The 20,171-nt window shown below is 38.8% G+C and overlaps 2 protein-coding genes across 12 annotated transcripts in view; one reads left to right on the top strand and one right to left on the bottom strand.

The window, feature by feature from the left end:
• The window catches only part of LOC107322334 (multidrug resistance-associated protein 1-like), a 33,751-nt gene extending 26,146 nt beyond the window's left edge, over window positions 1-7,605 (top strand). For 10 of the 11 annotated variants that reach the window (XR_014946024.1, XM_015880260.3, XM_015880269.3 and 7 more), the window contains 8 exons: window positions 685-884; window positions 1,509-1,635; window positions 2,840-2,941; window positions 3,883-4,026; window positions 5,152-5,310; window positions 6,016-6,182; window positions 6,455-6,649; window positions 7,173-7,605. Coding sequence is in view for 9 of the 11 variants with exons in the window: in XM_015880260.3 (XP_015735746.2) it covers window positions 685-884; window positions 1,509-1,635; window positions 2,840-2,941; window positions 3,883-4,026; window positions 5,152-5,310; window positions 6,016-6,182; window positions 6,455-6,649; window positions 7,173-7,284 (1,206 nt within the window). In the remaining 2 variants the exon portion in view is untranslated. Of the gene's footprint in view, window positions 1-684; window positions 885-1,508; window positions 1,636-2,839; window positions 2,942-3,882; window positions 4,027-5,151; window positions 5,311-6,015; window positions 6,183-6,454; window positions 6,650-7,172 lie in introns of those variants that run through there. The other variant, XR_014946025.1, reaches the window with a different exon arrangement.
• Window positions 7,606-8,227: 622 nt separating this feature from the next.
• HSPA13 (heat shock protein family A (Hsp70) member 13) lies at window positions 8,228-15,837 on the bottom strand. Its single transcript, XM_015880313.2, has 5 exons — window positions 15,755-15,837; window positions 14,769-15,109; window positions 13,845-14,058; window positions 13,090-13,257; window positions 8,228-11,880 (listed from the first exon to the last, which is right to left on the bottom strand). Exons 1-5 carry the CDS (start codon window positions 15,777-15,779, stop codon window positions 11,210-11,212), a joined length of 1,419 nt encoding a protein of 472 aa, XP_015735799.2. The 5' UTR covers window positions 15,780-15,837; the 3' UTR covers window positions 8,228-11,209.
• Window positions 15,838-20,171: the final 4,334 nt, after the last annotated feature.

The following is a 20,171-nucleotide window of genomic DNA, read 5'->3' on the forward strand; positions in this document are numbered from 1 at the left end:
TTGAATATATCCTGTAGTGCTTGGGAACTTTTAACAATTTCTATTTTTCTCCTTAGATTTTCTTTTCTTAGACAGATACAATATTGATGTTAAAGTAGAGTGATGCCTTGTTACCTTTGCTGCTTTTTTTTGACCAAGGTGTCAGTTATGCTATGGAGAAACTTAAAAGATAATGGTTTGCAAAGACTAAAGATTGCATTCCTGTTTCTTGAGGCTCAAAGTACAGTGTGTAATTAAGTCCTTCAGTATTCTTAAAATAAGAACATACATAGATGAAAGAAAAGAGGGCTTGGATTCAGTGTCTGCTAAGGAATTTGAATACAGGCATTATTACATTAAAGAAGTAAAAGACAATTTTCATGTGAATGAGAAACAGAGCACTCTGCTTTTCAAGTTTACATGGAAATTTTATTTGGTTGCTTTGTGCCTCTTGCCGTATAGCACAATTGTTAGATAATTTGGAAATAGTCTGCTTTTAATTCAGCCTTGCCAGTAAGACATATTGCATTTTTCAGCATTAAATGTTGGTGTAATCTTTTTCCAATTTCTTCATATGTAGCATTTACAGGAATTACTTAACTGCTTTAGAAGAACTGGAAAAAATATTTAAAATAATGTTAAATAATGTAAAGGAAACCATAACAAGTTAAAATGTCTTCTTTTTTTTCTGTACTATTTGATTAGCGATACTACATAGCGAGCTCACGACAAATTCGACGGCTAGCAGGAGCATCACATTCTCCTGTCATCTCCCACTTCACGGAGACTATCCTTGGAGGATCAACAATCAGAGCATTTGGTCACCAGGAGAGATTCATTAGAAAAAATAACGATGTTGTATATGAGAATTTGGTTTATTTCTACAACAATGTCATCTCAAACAGGTACTTTACAGCACGTCTGACTGAGCCATTTGCCTGTAGAATTCTACAATCATTGTGTTTCCTTTGGTCGTAGTAAAGCTATTTGAGGAATGGGATAAGAATAATTTATCTAGAGTCCTTTGTAATGAAGTCACAGATGATGTTTTAGCACTAGGATGATTCCTTCTTTGTATACCGGAAACTAGCAGGTTAATAGAAAGTATGCATGTACTGTTTAAGATGAGAATACCAACAGAATATCAAGTTTAAGGGAATAAGAACATTTCTCCTCCCCCATTTCTGATTCAGTTCAGTTACAGGTAGAGATTAGCATGGAGAAGATTTTCAATTACAGTTTTCAGTCATGTAACTGAATCTTATCTGGATGGGAAGAGTGGGAAAGCCATATGTGTAGTGAAGAGAAATCAGTCATTTGTGGAGAGACTGCATTTTGTTCTTAACTGTGCTACTTGTTTTAGACATCATATTCCCTTCCCAGATCATCTGTAAAATTAAGTGGTGGTACATACCTTCTCTGAAAGTTGAGACACAGCTCTAGAAGAGCCATTATATTAGCGGTATGTTCACTGCACTCAAAGAAAAAAAAATTATGATAACTCACTTTCTTTGCCTTGTTTACTGCAGGTGGCTATCTGTCAGGCTTGAATTTCTAGGAAATTTAATGGTGTTCTTTGCTGCACTGTTTGTAGTACTGGCTGGAAATGCAGTGAGTTCTTCTACAGTGGGTTTAGCAATATCATACGCTCTAAATGTAAGTCATGGAATAATTTTTTTGCTGCTATTACATTCCATATGAAAAGGGAAGAATAGGTACAAAGAAGTTGAACTTCCTTGCAGTTCCTTTAATTCTGGGAAGCTTCACAGTAATTATTGTTCCACTGTGAATTTAGAAGATATAAGAATTATTAGAATATATTTACAAATCAAGTTAATCAGACTGTGTATGGTATGTTACTTTAACTATTATGTTAAGTCAAGAGTAAGAAACCAAGTCATATGTAACTATATTTCATATTTGATTTCTTGCTCTTCTTCATTTACTGAACATTGTATGAGGATGCTTACTTAAAAGTTCATTAAAATTGTTTACTTTTTGCATCGTGCCTGTAAAAAAAAAATTGTGAGAGCTACATTAGAAAAGTGCTCTGTAGTAAGTTGAACTGTATTGATAGGTTGCTAATTTAAGTAAGTTTTAAGTATCGCATATACTCAGACTAAAACATCCAGAATTTCTTTATTATGTGATACTTAGGAGCCTAGCAATGTCCAGATTCTCACTGTGGAAAGTACTTCAGAAATAACAGAAACTGGGGAGGGGGACAGATAGGGAGAAAATGGGGAGAAAAAGTAAGAGAGGAAAAAAAGAGAGAAACAGAAAGAGAATTGCCTATCCTGGTATACCCACATCACCCCCAATTCACAAGAATTCCATTCTCTATTGTTCTCTCTAAATAACTGTCATTTATATCATCATGTACTCAGTGATGACAGTGGCAGGTACTGCATAGTGTTCCACCTTCATCTGACATGAAATTCACACAAGTCTTTATTTAGCTACATGGAACATCTCAAAACAGTTGGATCTTACAAAAAATTAAAAAAACCTTCTTTGGGCTTACTTTTTTCCCCTATATTTTGTGACAGAATTGTTACTTACTTGACTGCACAGAAGTGGTACCGATTCTGTCCACAGAAGCATTCCACATGTTTGAAGAATTTGGCAGGCACAACAGTTCCATTATAGATTGTTTTATGTGTGTTTTGTTACTGTTCTCTATCTAGAAAGTGATGTAATAGTGTACACACAATATGAGCCAGATATGTTCTTCCTTTCATGTATTATACCATTACTTTGTGCTTGTGAAATTATTCAGCTTGGGTAATTTTTGAAATCACTAAACTGTGTTGTAGTATAGTTGAATTGTTACATTCTAAAATGCAACTTTCTACTTCAGATAATTCAGAGTCTAAATTTTTGGGTGCGTAAAGCATGTGAAATCGAGACCAATGCAGTTTCAATTGAAAGAGTTTGCGAATATGCAAACATGGATAAAGAGGTGAGCATTCTTTTTGGAATAGTAAATGGATATTTAATTTGTGTACAAAGAAAATGATGTAGATTTGATTTAACATTGGTGTGTGGTAAAAAGCTGGCTATAATTTATTAGATACTTTGTCTTTTTTTACACTGATATACAACTTATTCATTCTGTTTTTAGGTAGCAGTTTTATGTCTGTTTGAACCAGTGAATTATTTGGCATCCTTCTTAGTAGTAGGTTTTCTATTAAGACTAATTAACCTGCAGCTCAGGTCGACTTTCCATACTATGGACAACCAGGAGGGGCATTTTAAGAGTGGTAGACAGGGAAGAGAGGTGTTGTTATTCACATGCCTGAAGAGGCATTTATTTCAAAGCTATTGGCCTTGGTTATTGTGCTTTTCTAAAAGTGGTACCCAGAGAAGTAAGAGCCTTAGTCTCTCTCAGAAACAAGTCCTTCTTCTATGTCTTCATTTTCTTTTATCCTTCTCCATGTTTTTGTTTCTTTATGTTAACATCTTGCTTTTTTCATACTCCTTAAAACAAAAGGTTTCTCATAAAATTTGTGTTGGAAATACCTGGAAGATTAGACATTGGATTAAATATAGTTCTTTGCCTGTCAAATAAGGGAAGTGTTAGCAACTACACAGTTCAGCTTTTTAAATGACTATATAATTTTCTTAAAAAAACAAACAAACAGAAACGTTGGAATATTGTTACTGGCTACATAACTGAAAGAAATTTCTCCTTATATCACAGTGAAATTATCCAAACCTGCTGGGAGTTCTAGATGTATATAACTTTCGTGTATATATATATGTATATGTATATATGTGTGTATGTATATATATACACATATAAACATATAAAATTTATTTATTTGTTTGTTTATTTATTTTTTTAATGATTTGGGACTTATTTCCTGGCATATACTAAAATAACAGTGCTTTTAATTCCAGGAACCATGGATTACATCAAAAAGACCACCAGTAGGGTGGCCTGACAGAGGAATAATAGAATTTGTAAACTACAAAGCTCAGTACAGGAAGGATCTTGGTTTAGCTCTGAATGACATTTCCTTTCAGACACGGAATAAAGAGAAGGTATTGTATATAATAAGAAATGTCAGAAGTATAAACTTCTGTTTCTGGACTTTCTATTTCAAAAACATCTCATATGAAGAGACTCCAATACTAAATATTGCAAGGTTATGTTGAACAGAAAAAAATTATAAGTGACTAAGATATTAAACTAAAGACAAATGAATAAAGAAAAAGTATTTTCTCCTACTCTGTAGAAGTTCTTATCTCTGTCAGAAGTAGAGGTAATGTTTTACTTCCCACCCTTCCCCACATACTATGATGGACAAGTATCTCTTTGAATCTGAGATAAACCTTTATTTAACTTTCAGAAATTTTGGGGGAAAAAGAAAAAAGGCATAGGGAAAGATATTGCAGTTAAAATACTTCTAGCATTTATGCTAATTATTTTAATGTTACTTGTTTTATAAGATTGGGTTGATACTGTTCTAGATCTTTTCTGATCCTTAGTGTCTGCAGAGGTGAAGACATTAAATCACTAAGTGCAAATGGAGGTATTCATGAACGTGGCAGCCCAACACTATTAACGTTAGATTATGGCAGTTTAGTAGGGTTAGATAAGGGAAGATAAAAACTCATTTGGTTCCACATTTGCTCACTGCTTGTAAAAGAAGGTGCTCTTAAGTAAGTGGTTCTAATTTGAAACTTCCGAGGAAAGCCTTCCTCCTAATGAAAGTGAATAATCACATATCAATCAGATTTTTCAACCAAACAGGACATTTCTAAGGAAGATCCAAATTTGAAATTAAACCTCTTGTCCACTGTGCTGAATATTTCTGTAGAAAACTGTATTAAAAGCTATGTATTAACTACACTGGGGTTAAACTGGGGTTTGGGATCAAGAAACACTGAACAACCTAGTGCTGAGTAGTTCATTTCAGCTGAGGAGTGCTAGACAAAAGGAAGGCGTAAATAGAGGCTTCCCATTGAACCAGGCATAGGCTGGAGGGAGAGCTGTGTTTGTAAGCATGTCAAGAGTGATTTTTAAACAATTTTATTTACCTATAATGTTGGAAAAGTAAACTGAGGATTTGAACTGAAAGTTAAAACTGAATTTATTAGTCACTTTTTATATGCAACACTCAGCATAGAAAGTTATAGTCTTTACCAGAAAACTTTCTGTTTCAGGTTGGAATTGTAGGAAGAACAGGAGCTGGTAAATCGACACTCACAAATTGCTTGTTTAGAATTCTAGAGGGATCCGGAGGCAAAATAATTATAGATGGAATTGATATATCAACTATTGGACTCCATGACCTGCGTAGAAATCTTAACATCATTCCACAGGTGAAATGTGTTTTTGAAATTATTTTTTGGGATGTGTGTGTACTTGTAACACAAAACCTTTAAGTTTTGTGGAGTGTTTTTTGTTGTTTTTTTTTTTACTTTGTTGATTTCAGGAATTATCTATTTATTTATTTATTTTTGAGAATTTACAATCCCTAAGTCTACAGACTGCCAAAAGACAGAGGCATGAAACTCTGATAGAATGTTACTGCTTTGAATATAGGTTCTGTAATGGCATGTCAGGTTTTATAACCAATTTTTGATAGTCTTAACTTTTCGATTGAACAGTAATTTTTAGTAATGCTTGTGTAGTGCTGTCATGCATGATTACTGCATGTTGGCATTTACATGGAAGAACCCTCAAAACAGGTCAGACCGAAAGTGTAACACCAAGTTTTATTATACCAGATTTAGTTTAACAATCTTAGCCAGAATAACTGGTGTTCTCCAGGATCTGTAAGTCTATGTATGCTGTTTTCAAGACTCAACTGCATCACTAATTCACAGGGAATAAAGTAATGTATAATCATGAATCGTGTATGTACATAACTTGCCCTGAAAGTAATGCCTCCTATTTATTTCCATGGAAACTACAACAGATCCAAAATTATTTATTTAATTCTCCTATGTTGATGCAATGTTATGTTATGGCATGTTCTTTAAGTCTGTTTTGGAACTCTGTACTCAAACTCTGTTATTATTTAGGATCCTGTCTTGTTTTCTGGGACACTGCAGTCAAACTTGGATCCACTTGGAAAACACTCTGATCATGAACTTTGGGAGGCACTGGAACTGTGTGGCTTAAAGAGTTTTGTCCAGTCGCTTCCCAAGAAGCTCCTTCATGAGATTTCAGAAGGTGGTGAAAATCTCAGGTATGTAAATAGCAAGTGCTGTTGTAGTTCTTTTCTGATACTGTATAACAGTGTTTTCTTTCCAGATAATTTATTACAGAAACTATCAATGTAAAGATTACATTAAAGATTGAGAAGTATAAAGTGTTGTTAAAGAAGTTGGAACAGATTTGCTCCATATTAGTCCCAGCTTTATGTCAACAGCATCTGCTCCAATGTCTAGGTCTAAGCAGAAAAAAGATCATTATCCTCATCCTCAAAGTGCCTAAACTGACCTTCTTGGTTTTTAACAGTGTTGGCCAGAGACAGCTGGTCTGTCTGGCACGTGTATTGCTGCGAAAAAAAAAAGTCCTAGTCCTTGATGAAGCGACAGCTTCCATTGACATGGAAACAGATAACTTGGTGCAGTCCACCATCAAAAGAGAGTTTTACGACTGCACGATATTAACAATAGCCCACAGATTACATACAGTCATGGATTCAGAAAGGTAAGTTAAGTTTTGAAATGCTGTTTAAAAATTAATGGCTTCTTTTAGATGCATGAGTTTGCAGATGTATAATATTTACTCAAATACTTCTTTCCTTAGTAGCTTTGCATCTGTACAGCCCAGTGTATCACGGAAGACTTGGGTACCAGTCTTAAAGACTTAGGGTACTATGGTTAGGCAGTGGTTGGACTTGATGATCTTCAAGGTCTTTTCCAACCTGGGTAATTCTATGATTCTATTCTGTTTCCATGTTTTGCTTACATTTTTTTCCCTGCTAGGTTGCAAGTATTAGCTACTATTATGAACACTTAATTTTCTAGAACAGAGGGATACACTGCAGAATTTTTACCAACTGAGCAAATGTTCCATTTCCAAAAGGTTTTATTAATATGGGCATAACTAGTTTTAGAAACCAATGATAGATCTTCTAAGTAAGAGTTCCAGTTAGTAGGTAGTTGTAGAAGGACTGGAATATATGGTTGAATTCTTTACCTCCTGTAATCTTTATGCTTTTGTGTTGTAGAGTGCTGGTTCTAGATGCAGGAAGGATTCTAGAGTACGATACACCTCATAATTTGTTAAAACGAAAGGGTGCCTTCTCCGAAATGGTTGCAGAGGCGGGTATAACAAGATAAAGAAAACTAATGAGTGAATTCTTAGTGAAGATGAGAATTCCGTGTACTGGTACTCGCTCTCAAGATATGCAGCATTCCTGATGTTATGAACTACCTTGAAAGTTCCTGACAACATCGTCACTGTTTACTCTGACTACAGTCCATACACAATGGTCATGTTTCTTAAATTAACTTCCTGTTTTTATACAAATCGCTGATTTTGATTCTGTTAGTACTGGACCAACACAATGAAGGAGTGATTTTCATGGCATATTTTAAATATTGCACTAGCAAAGATGGATTAAAAATAAATAAATTTTGTGATTTTGTGATTGTAAAAAATGTAATTTTTTACAAATTCACACAGTGTTTCAATTAAGAAATAGTGCTTAATTAAATTGTGTGGTCATTATGCCCATTTAGTCAATACATTCTTACATAATCGTGAACATATAAAAACCCCAAATAACTTATTGTACAGTCATAGAAGCAGTACAATAAATATACTACAGCTTGCACAAGCTGACTAAGAGAATATAGTGTCTTTAGAACTTGTTAGGAGTAAGAACAAACTAGATAATTGCAGTTTTCTGATAGAGACAAACTTTGTAAGGCAAGAGAATAGCTGCTTGCTTTTCATCTCTTCCCCTCTTCTTGTCCCCCACCTGAGGGCAGCAGTGGCTTCTCTGTAGAGCAAAAACTGCCATACCAATATTTCAAAGGCAAAAAGAAGTTCAGTGTCCCAGGAAGGCTCTTCTTGGGTCCCCATCTCTTACTTACCTTCACGCTTCCCGCAAAACCCACCCTTTCCTAGAAGTAGCACAGTAGAAACTGGAAAAAACACAGATTGGGTGCTATTTCCTAAACAAATGTTTTAGGGTTAATACTAGGGTAGATAATGACTTCAGTACCAACAGACCAACATCTCTTGCAAAGTACAGAGAAAATCATCTGAGGACCTGCAAAGTGTATGGAAACTTTATTTAGGCGGAGAGAGGGTTTTTTTTGTGCTTACTGCTGGACTGACATAATTCAAAGAAAAAACAGGGAAACAGTGCTGTTAAAATACTTCCCAGGGAAACTGAAACAAGACAGGTCCAAAAGACAGAAATTGCTTTAATTAAAAACATTCTAAAAGGTTATGCATTTCATCATCTCTATTTGGAAACAATTTGGGAACATATTGGTGATGAGGCAGCTTAGCTTCAACTCGCAACACAAGCTTTAACTGTATAAATTTGTCATACACTTTATGCCAAAGGCAACCATACTCAAGATTTCCAGGAGAGGTTGTAGAAAGATTTCGGCCTTCAAATATCAATTTATTTAAAGAAAGACTTCTGATAAGCATTACAGCTGCGTATCTGGAAACATCCACTTAGTGCAGCAACCTACTCATATTTAGGATATGACTGTTTGTGCCAAAATACAGCAGTGAGATCAAAGACAAAATAGATAATATATAGATTAAATAGAATTAATATAGATTAAATCAAAATTGATTGCAGAATTCAGCGAAATGAATGGATAAGGATGCATTGGCAGATATCTGATGTACAGTAGCTTTTCAATTTCAATCTGTATGGAAAACTGAAAGAATGTACCCTGTTGTGATTTTAATTATTTTTTTGATACAAATAAACAACTCATCCTTACAACTCCCAGATTAAAACCAGAGATTTTTAACCTCCTCCAGACTGAAATACTAAAAGCTGATGTACTTCCTTGATTTGCATTGTTCAAACAGTTTAAGGTTACACTCTCACTTCTGCCTGACATGCCCCAAAACTGCAAAAATAGTTTAAAAAAATAAATAGTTTTAATAGTTGAGCTCAACTGCATTGTGGTTTTATTTTAATCTACTTTATTGCACTGTGTAAAATAAGCAGACCTGCGTTAAACGAACAAGCAAAAAACAACCTCAAGTCCTACAAAAATTCCAGTATATTTTGAGATGAGTTTACAGCAGGGCAGCAGAAAGGCCACAGTGACTCCAAATACTTTGGAAAAAACATATTCAATATAAACAAATATATCTGCAAGGCAACTGCATGTGAGAACTGTACTGCGTATTGGCATCCACCCATGAGCTCACTAAGAAGACTTCCTTCAACTCAGGAGTTTTAGTTCTATTCACTTTGTCCCTTAACTCACTCACTTTTATAAACATGCAATATTCTATATTAATACATTATCAGGTTGTACTAGAATTCACATACAGATGTGAAGATGGGGTCACTTTCAAAAGGCATCAAGGAAAGTAAAAAGGCATCCAAAAAGCCCCTTTAGTTTTCAACTCAGTGAAATTAAACGTTATCAGCATTTTGAGAATCTCTGTGAAGTTAAACACCACCCATGGAATGGCTGCACAAAACTAAAATTCAGGAGGTTTTAAATAGGATTACTTCAAAGGTTCTTTTAGACCACAGCTATGCAAACAGCTGCATCAGCACAATTGGGAAGGCAGTGTCATAGATCTGGTCTATTGCCAGGAGAATAATAGGCCTATTTTAACATGGTCAGAGGTTAAACTATAGATCTAAGCCCACACTTTATGTCTTGGCACGCTTAAAGTTATATTTTGGAGCATACAAGAGAACGCTTAAAATCACCCATTACTAGAGCTTACCTGATACTGTGCTGACAGATGAAGACAAGCCTTAGCTGAATGCCTTCACTATTCTAAACAGATAGAGAATCCCTTGGCCCATTAAGTAATGTTTTAATTTTCCGTATTAAAAGCTAAACTTCACAATTATTTATTTTAATTTTATCATCCTTTTCTCCTCTTGCATTTGCTAGATAGGTGAGTGGCAAAGTCTTTGCCTAAAATAAAGACCAAAGAAATGTTACCTCGGATCCTGAGTTACAGGCACTGCTTCCTTATCGGATGAACAGCTGCCATCTCTAATCTATGCTCAATTTAGAGTAGGAATATTACCCAACTTAAAGCAGAGGTATTAGTTAAAATGCAAGACAAAGCTGGATGAGTTTTCATCGACAAGAGGAACTAGACTTCATCCAAGCAGTTCATTTGGTCCCACACTTCTTCCCCTGAAAACAGCAGAGCTGGGGGGGGAGGGAAAGATGTCATACACTTGTAATTGTGCAACAGTTTAACTCATGTTGGTAAAATTCAAGGGAAAACATACACATGTAGCTTCAAGATGCATAAAATTAAAGTGGTTTTCAATTAAAATGGAGGGAGGTAAACAGTTGGTGATATGCACTTGTTCTTAAGGGTAAGACAGCAGCACCTATGTGTTAACCATCCAGAATGTTTCAGGAAGTTAGCCATTGTAGACACTGAGCAACTCCACATTAGCAAGAGCTAAATTTCTTAACATGGTTTGACTCAAACATGAGACAGTAATTTGCTGTGTGGTCTTAATAAAACTAGTATGCTGTTATGAACAGCAGAGGATTCAACTGAATGCATAAATCTCATTCAAGCTGCAGTATGCCTTTTAGAAAAGGTTTTTAAATGCTCAAATGACTCACTTTAATAAATAGATTTTAGCTCAACACTGCTATGTGCGTTAACACTGCTTCACATTCTTCCAAATAAAGTATATTTGACACAGGAACATCTATATTACAGTGCTGTTATTTTTAAGCTTTGGTCATACTCTTCCATTTTGAAGCAAACACCTCTTCCAGATTTGCTAATAAAATTTAGCAAAAGGATATGAGCGTGTCATTTTTAGGATTTCCATTCTGTATCCAATCGAGAAGCAAACATGACTTCAAAGACAACTTCAGAGCTTTAAAAATCACTCGTACCTTTAAGGTAACATTTAACTCAAACAGATTACCAAAAAAAAAAAAAAAAAAAAAAAAAAAAAAAGAATATTATATGGCTAAGGTTAGGCTTCACTGACAGTTAAGTATGCACCATCAGAGTATGCTTTCGGAGAGACGGGATGCAATGGGAAAGAGTTTATCTTCAATTAAAATTAGTCTTTCGTAAATGCTTATTGGGAATTTCTATAGCGCTTACTTGGAGAGGCCAGGACCCACCAACAATTCCTGCTTGGATAGCTACCCCCATTACAACTGCTAGATCAGGGTCTACAGAGGTGTTAGGTTCCTTTCCAAAGAAATCCCGAATAACTTCACGTATTTTAGGAATCCGGGTGGAGCCCCCAACTAACACAATTTCATCCACTTCCTCTTTGTGTAGGTGGCCTTCCTTCAACACCTGCTCAATGGGAACAAGAATCTTCTTAAAAAGGTCCTCGTTCAACATCTCAAAGAGTTTTCTAGAAATTTCTCGTTCAAACACAACTTTGACAAACTTGTTTTCTTCATCTGAAGCATCTCCACTATTTTTCAAGTCTTTTGTTTTCTGTGAAGGCTTGCCGTTATGAACAGTATTTGGCTTTACCTCACTTTCAGGAAGTTCTTTTGTAAGCTTCCTTTCTGGCACAGTCAACGACACCCTTAATGTAGATGCCTCATGAATAGTCAAATTTAATTTAACTGCTTCCACAGCCTGTCTGAGGCGATGTATTTCTTCTTTTCTTGATGGCAGAGAACCGTAAACTTGATTGAGTTGATTGTATAAGTGCTGCATCAACCTCTGATTAAAATCTTGTCCTCCAAGTTTATTGTTACCTAAAACATCAGAACAGACTGCATCAGACATCACCTCTGAAAATGCAGAAAGCAGCACACACCTTTTCTTTAGTGGCAAATAGAACTCAAGGGCCAGAGCAACCGTACTAGGACTGTAAGCACAGAACAGAAGCTAAGAGAACTAGGAAAAACAGACAGAACTGTCATCCACTGAAGAGTGCATGATTAACTGAAACTTCCAGATTTAACATTTTGAAGTTATTCAATGGTTTCATCCATTCACGAGAAAGAGCTCTACACTATAGAAGCATATTGAAATATCATTAAAAAAAGCAAAAGAAAGTGAGAAAATGCAAGTAGTAAGGTTCAAGTTCTATCAACAGGTATGTCTTATGTTAGCCTTCAGAGAGAGAAGTAGTCTGTATTCTCAGTTACTTTTAGAAGATTATTCTTGCACATTATTTCCAAAACCTTTCAGACAGTTGTTCATGCTTTCCATTAAACAGATTTAAAAGCGGCCTGCCAGTTTTCATCTGCACTGAATAGTACTCTCAAAGTTTCTACCTGTCTGCTATGAGTGAAAACAGGAATTCACTTAACAGACATCCATTCAAATAAGTCAGAATGAAGTAGCCAACTATTGCTATTCCACTCTTACTAGACATCAGACATTGAGTCATTCAAGGCAATGCTAAAAGTAGAGTGGCATCTCAGATCTGTCCAGATCTGGGTCATCTGCAAAGCAGCTGTGCAATCACTCTAATTTTACTAAACATTGCTGCCAAAACTCTTTCCCAAGCGATGAATCACTGTGGCATATATGTATACAAAAAACAAACTTATGAGTTAACAGAATGCAGTTATCAAGCCCTCCACAACTGCAGTGGAGCCAAATGCGAGGCAAGGATGTTCTAAAGCACTTAGCTTTAGTAAACTGATTTGGTAAATACTCTCAGCTCAAAGGTAATAGAAAGCTTTAGAACAAAGCCTTTTCTGTAAGCAGCGGCACTTACATTAGTAAAAATCAACAGCCTCAGATAAAATTAAACCAATTTATAACTCGGAGTCAGTTTAAAACTGAATTTCTCTTAACTGGTGAAACCAATTGCAGACCTGGCTGCATATGTAAGGCAGTTACAAGCACTTCATTGTGAGACTGATTTGTCTTAAATAACCTCCCTGAAGGTGATGTTTGGCTTATCTTTCTTCTCACACTACTCTTTCAGAAAAGTAAAGCATTTTTCTCACCTGCCATGGCTCGTGTGAGGAACATCCCTCCCTGCTTGTTCAGCAGAGACACATCCAAAGTTCCTCCACCCAAATCTACCACCAGGACATTAAACACATCAGCTTTGTGAAGTCCATAAGCCATAGCTGCAGCTGTGGGTTCATTGATTACTCGCAAGATTTCAAGCCCTAAAAAGAGCAAAGTAATAGTCACATGCAATTTCAAACACTATATTTCTCAGTTATTTTGAGCTAACCCTAAGTGAAACACCAGCTATAAGGAAATAGTTCATCAAGTATTATTGCTTAGAAAATTATTTTCCTTATTTAAGCGTGAAGTAATACTACTTCACTGTTGGGATGAAGGCATCTACACAAATGTCAGGATGACACTGTGATTGACACAAGAGTCAAGGTGAAGGCATCTACACAAATATGCTTTCTTGAGAGACCCTTTGGCTAAGTAGATTCTACATCCTGCTTGTGTTTTAATTATCCTCCAATTGTGCTCTGTATGTTCTCCCTATTCGGAGATGACCAAAAAAAAAACTACCATCCTTAGACCAAGAGTCAATTATTCTAGCCAGCTACGTTTGCATTATGCTGCTGCAGCTGTTCGCACTCAGCAGTTAGCTGCTGTTCTTCAAAACCATTAGCAATCTTAAAGAATAAATACAAATCCATTCTAAGGCTTTCTGTTCTCCCTAGACTTTACCACTAGTGAAATAAACATAATGTAAGGCTTCACAGAACAATTTTGGAGATAAAGACAACACCTGCAAGGTTAGCAGCCTTAACAGTGGCATTCCGTTGCCTTTCATCAAACTCTGCTGGCACGGAGATGACTGCCTTCAAAATGGGCACACCCAGATGGTCTTCTGCCATTCTCTTCAATTTCAGCAGCAGCTGAGAGCCGATTTGCTCTGGAGTGACACGGAAGGTTTCATTAGTTGTTACAGAAAATTCAGCTGATCCATCGTTGTTGTAAATCTATGAGGAAAAGCAACACAAGTCATAGGTAAGACATCTTTTTCTTATATTCCCTCCTCCACTGGCACCAAATATTAGATTTGCATACAGCTCACTTATTATAGGAAGGTTATGCACATACCCAGAAAGGCTGTGGATGCCCCTCCCTGAAAGCACTCAAGGCCAGGCTGGATGGGGCTTTGAGAAACCTGGTCTAGAGGGAGATGTCCCTGCCTATAGAAGGAGGGTTGGAACTACATGATCTTAAAGGTCCCTTCCAACCCAAACCATTCTATGCCTCTATGATTCTATGCACTTTCTCCATTTCATTAACCACTTTTATTTCTTGACTGTAAACAACTGCTTAATCATCTTTGATACTACACAATACAACCGCAGATTTGAAGATGAAAGTACTGCTTAAGTTAATTCTACTCATAAAGCTTCCCATGGGTTCTTTAAAATTTTGAGTTGGAGCTTATGCTGGAATGTAACCTAGAAACACATTTCACAGTAGAGGACAGGGTTCCCTAGAAAATCATCAGCTCTCATGCTGAAGTACACCGCTTCCACCAGCATTTCCTCATCTTCTCTCTGGGTATACCTTGTGGTTTCCAGGCATATCAGATATAGCCAAGTGACTCGGAGTCAGAAGAACTGGTTCTGCATTACGTATTTCAAGCTTTCTACATATCGCTGCCTGGAGAGAAGCAAAGATGATGTTTGCTCACCTTAAATGGATACCTGCTACTTTCACTCTTCAGTTCTTCCGAAGTGAAGATTTTCCCAATGAATCTTTTCGCATCATATATAGTGTTCTGAGGATTTGCATCAGCAAGTTCTAGGCCATCATATCCGACGTATACATCTCTGTCCGTGAAAGACACTATACTTGGAATGCTGTTGTGCCCGTTTTCATCTGCAATAACCTTCACCTGCCCTGTTCCAGGAAGAAAGACACCAACAGAGCAGTAAGTTGTGCCAAGATCAATCCCAATTACTTTTGGCGTAGGCATTGGTAAATACTGTTGTGCTAGATAGCCAGCGAGCAGGAGAGCCAGAATTGCCGAACCTGAAACACAAATTAATAGGTTAATTACTATTTTGGGACTAATTGCTTATGAACGATTCTGATAGGAAACCCAGTTAATGAGGCTGTACAGAAACCACACGGAAATGACAATTTCTTCACTAGGAGAGTGGTTAGGCCCTGGAACAGGCTGCCAAAGGAAGGTTGTGGATGCCCCGTCCTTGGAGGTGTTCAAGACCAGGTTGGACGGGGCCCTGGGCAACCTGATCTAGTAAATGTGTATGTTTGGTGGCCCTGCCAGGCAGGGGGGTTGGAACTACATGATCCTTGAGGTCCCTTCCAACCCGGGTCATTCTGTGATTCTGTGACAAGCTTCCAATTCAAGCAGCTCCCTCTCCAAGGTCCATTAGGAATCTTAGAACAGGGAGACCCACATACACGCTCACCCCTGTTTCAGCCCCATCCCCTTGAGAGCCATTTCACAAGTAACCAACGTAGAACGAAAATAAAACCATAACGGAGCCATCACGAAAAGCCGCTCCGGGCCGGCAAGGCGCGCACTAGGCCTGCAGAGCCACAGCGACGAGACCCGCCCGGCTCAGGCCAGGAGCTGGGCCCCCTTCCGCACCCTCCCTCCTTCCTGCCGACCCCAATGAGGCCTTAACCCGCTCTGCTGCCCGCACGCACCCAGCACCGCCATCTGCCCGGCCATCGCTGCTCGCCGGCTGCCTCAGCACGGTCCAACACCGACTGCTGACGGGTCCTTCCGGGCCGCGCCGCAAGGCACGCCGGGAATTGTAGTGCGCGCTGCCCACCAGCCCTGCCTGCACTCGAGGGCTGTTCGTAGAGGAAAAACTACAGCTCCCAGGAGGCACAGGGAGGGCTCTGTCCAATGGGCTGAGAGGAGGGTCACGAGGCAGCGGGTCGGTGGGGAGGATGCTTGGTACCTACTTCGACGCATGCGCAGAACGGGTCCGGCCGCCTCACGGTGCTTCCCGGGAGCGGTAGTTTTGTGTCTTTAAATCCATCGCTGCACAAGGAGCCGCTCCAAACACCACTGAGATCTTGTGCTTATGAAGCGTTCTCTTCCCTGCCATTGCACAGAACGGGGCTTCCTCTTCCATGGGTAGACTCAGACTGCACCGTCGCAGTCGTTTCCAAAACACTGTCCAAAATCAGAACACAGAGTTCTCTAGAACCAGAGCTCCCAGCAACACTATTTGATCAGACTGTGCTCCCACTGTGCAGGGACAGGCATGGAAGAGACTGGGAGCCACTGCCCAGGTGGAGGTTGTGTGTGGTCAATGTCTCCCTAAGAGACCATTAACTTCAATGCTTTAAGCTGAAACCTCAAGTTTGGATGTTAAATCCCATAAAGGTGGCTTCACTAGGAGAGTGGTTAGGCCCTGGAACAGGCTGCCCAGGGAGGTTGTGGATGCCCCGTCCTTGGAGGTGTTCAAGACCAGGTTGGACGGGGCCCTGGGCAACCTGATCTAGTAAAGGTGTATGTTTGGTGGCCCTGCCAGGCAGGGGGTTGGAACTACATGATCCTTGAGGTCCCTTCCAACCCGGGTCATTCTGTGATTCTGTAACACCACAATGACATGCAGAGCACTGTCTCCTCTACATAATTAAAACATTGGCCTTCTCCAGCTGTATCTAGTCAGGCAAGGGAAGGATTTCATCAGTGTCCAATCTTCCTCCGTGACAGACAGTTCAATGTCAGGCGGTTGGAAGAAAAGTGTAACCTTCAATTGAGATGCAAAAGTTTCCATTTAAATTCCCGAGTATAGCTTAAAGATCTCTTGCTCCCACTGCCTGGTTGTTGTGAAGGTGTGCAGGGAATCCTTAATCAGACACAAACCTGCTCTCCGGCTGGCGGCACTGCGTGTTGCTGCAGGGCTGCTCTGGGATTCACAGCCAAAAGCAGGAGTGAGACAATGGCGTCAAGTTTCCAGCAGATGTCCCTGCTATGCAGGATTGCTCTTTTACATTTAAGGCTAACCTGCAGATTCATATCAAGCGTATTAACCTTTTGCAGTCGTTATCCAAATTCTTGTAAAGGCATAAGTCATGAAAATGGTGTCTCATTTTTCAATGCAGTTTGTTTAATTCTCTTAACATCTCCATTTCACTGAACCCTTGTGAAATCATTTTGAGGTTAACAATGAAATTTTTATTTCCTCTCTCATGAGTACAGTTGCAGTCATAGAATAACCCAGAGGCAGTTCAGGAAAAAAAAAAAAAAAAAAAAGACCTGTGAGCAGAATGGGATTTTCACTGGTCTTGGGAGCTTCTCTTTTGCTCCGCTGCAGTACTGTTTATGGCAGATGTTGCAAGGCCAAGAGCTGAATGCTGCTCTCTCCCCACCCATCAGCAGCCTGACCTGCCGGGCCTGGATCTTGGATTAAATTTGTCCATAGGTCTGGAGCACATAGCTCAGCAGAAACTGAACAAAGGTGTGCCATCAGAATCAGGGGCAGCCATATTGCACTAACAGCGTGACAGGAAAATCAATCATAGAATCATAGAATTACCTAGGTTGGAAAAGACCTTGAAGATCATCAAGTCCAACCACAGCCTAACCATAGTACCCTAATTCTAAAAAACCTCTGCTAAATCATATCCCTGAGCATCACATCCAAATGGCTTTTAAACACATCCAGGGATGGCGATTCAACCACCTCCCTGGTGAACCTATGCACTGCAAATCACAACCTGGAGCACAGGAACAAGGATATAATTGGGAGTCTTATCATCTGCTTGAATCATGAGAGTGATAATGATAATGAACAAGAGTTCTTAGCATTCTCCCAGGAGGCCATTTTCTCATTTGCTTTGTGGTGTGTATATGAAATACATACATCAGTCAGATGTATCAATTTTATCTATTGGGCGTGACAACAACAGGATAAACAGAGGAATGCACTTTGATATAGCTAGTTTAACACGCAGCTCCCCAGGCCAAGATTGAGAGGTTTTGCAAAATGTTTGGGTGGAGAAAAGTCCTTCTTTTCTGTTTGTGGGATACTGATGCCTCGGAATAGTTATTTTACAATGATTCTTTTCTTTTCCTGAAAGCATCACCCAGAGGGCACCAGTGAGTTTGTACATGGGATAAGAACATTCGGGCCTTCCTGATGAATCACTGGCACAGACAATCAATTTCATTTAACACTCAGAAATAGTATTCTTGTACACTAGGAGTAACAGTGCTATGTCATACCTACTGTCACAGAAGAGTTACTCCACAACCTAAATTATTTGTAATCTAAGTACACAAAAGAAACAATAAGTAATAGAATAGGTTGTTCTTTGCACAGTGTGAAGTGGAGGAACACAGAAATTGACTATATAACTCAAGAACAGTAAGCATGGAGACCAAGTATAGTTTCAAATGAGATGTATCAAACACCACTCAGGAGAGGTCCCTACAGAATCAACCTTCTTCCACGCCTTTAAGGAAAGAGTCTCATGTAATGTGGAATGACACAAAGATGATAACAGAAATTCAAAAGGTTATTTATGAGGAAAAACTCACCAATATGGATGCCTTTGCTGGGGAATGCTGAGGCAATCTCCACCAGGGAGCAATCTCCAAGAGAGAAACTGCCTTAGTGGTGGTCAGCCCTTAAATGAGGTCTAGAGGAGGTGGAATCAAGCTCCACCCCTTCCGGGAGCACAGCTAAATTACTCTCACCTGTGCTCCCACAGATAACCCAACACTTGCCTCAGTTGGGTAATCAGAGGTTCAGGCTGTGATTACCAATTTCCCATACAGACTTGTATCATGGGTAGCCAGCAAAGAGCTAATGGGACAGAAGTATCCTCATTTGTACATTACTCTTTGGGGAAAGTGGTAATGGTAATTTCTTATTGTCTTTAAAGTACAGGAATTACAGCTGTGTGCAGGAACTGGAGCTGTCATTATTTTCTGAACATCCAGCATACTTCAGTGTAACCGATACATAGTTCAGATATGACTAAGATGTGAGCAAGCGTGTCTTGAGTTATACAAACTCAGTCTGGTTCTATTTCTGAGTGCGATATGTGGAACCAACAGCACTTGACAGCATATCCCACAGTGCCTCCTATGTACTCTATCTGATATGGGGAAAGAAATTTGGAGAGCACACAAAAAGAAAACTAAGGCTCATCAGCCTGAGTCAAGGTCCTTAATGTTGCTTCATACCTTCCCAGCACCTCTAGTCAATTGATGTCTGCTCTGCATGAGTCTTTGCCTATGCTAAGGCTTACAATGTACCTGCAGGGTTCTTAAACCTATTTCTGACAACGTTGATGGAATCATTTCGACATTAGTCAGATTACTCTTACAAGACAAGCAAAGATGTTAGCTATGGCATGTCTTCTTTTCTCAACATCATTCCCTTGCACGCTGTCATGTGAGTAGCAAGTGTCTGTTTAGCCTGGAGAGAAGTTTGTTGGAAGCAGATACTGTAAAGTTAGAGCCATTCTAGAAGAAAAAAAAAAAAAAAAGAGTGCTTTGCTGCTGAAAATGATCCATCCACCAAAGCAGAAATGAGCCTCTCTTTGCAATCACAATAAAATAAAAGCCCCGTGCCAGCTCACCCTCTCTTTCTTGAATGATTGTGCTGTGTACGGGTCTGCTGGACTGCATCAATACCTTCTTACAGCCAATAATTCATCCTCATGCTTTTGGCTCAGTCCTGCTGCTCAGGTATGCAAGCGCATGCTTCTGCCCATTTGAAAAATCAGCTGCTGCGTATGCACACACCAGCGCCGTAGTAGACTTTACAAGATATGTGCAATCTGTGTGCCAGCAGATCTGTGGGCACTGAGCCCTTAAGCTTCAGAATTTTTTCTTGCAGAATACAAAATAGTGTTAAAAATGTACCAGGATGTTTATGTTACCGTTCTAAGAAACATTTTGATAGTCTGCAAACAGTCTGATTGAGCAGGGAGGGTCTGTTTGTCTTTTCTTTTTTGCTCTTTTTAGCACACAGTAAAAAAGGGCCTGGGGCTACCAGCATGCCGAGGTGCTCCCACAGTACCAATAATAAGAATTAAACAGTAGAATGAGAGAGACAGAGGGATTTTGCCATCTCAGAAGAATGTAATAGAA

The sequence above is a fragment of the Coturnix japonica genome, chromosome 1 (assembly GCF_054131305.1).
Source record: "Coturnix japonica strain WE chromosome 1, WE-NBRP24, whole genome shotgun sequence".
Classification (NCBI taxonomy): domain Eukaryota; kingdom Metazoa; phylum Chordata; class Aves; order Galliformes; family Phasianidae; genus Coturnix; species Coturnix japonica.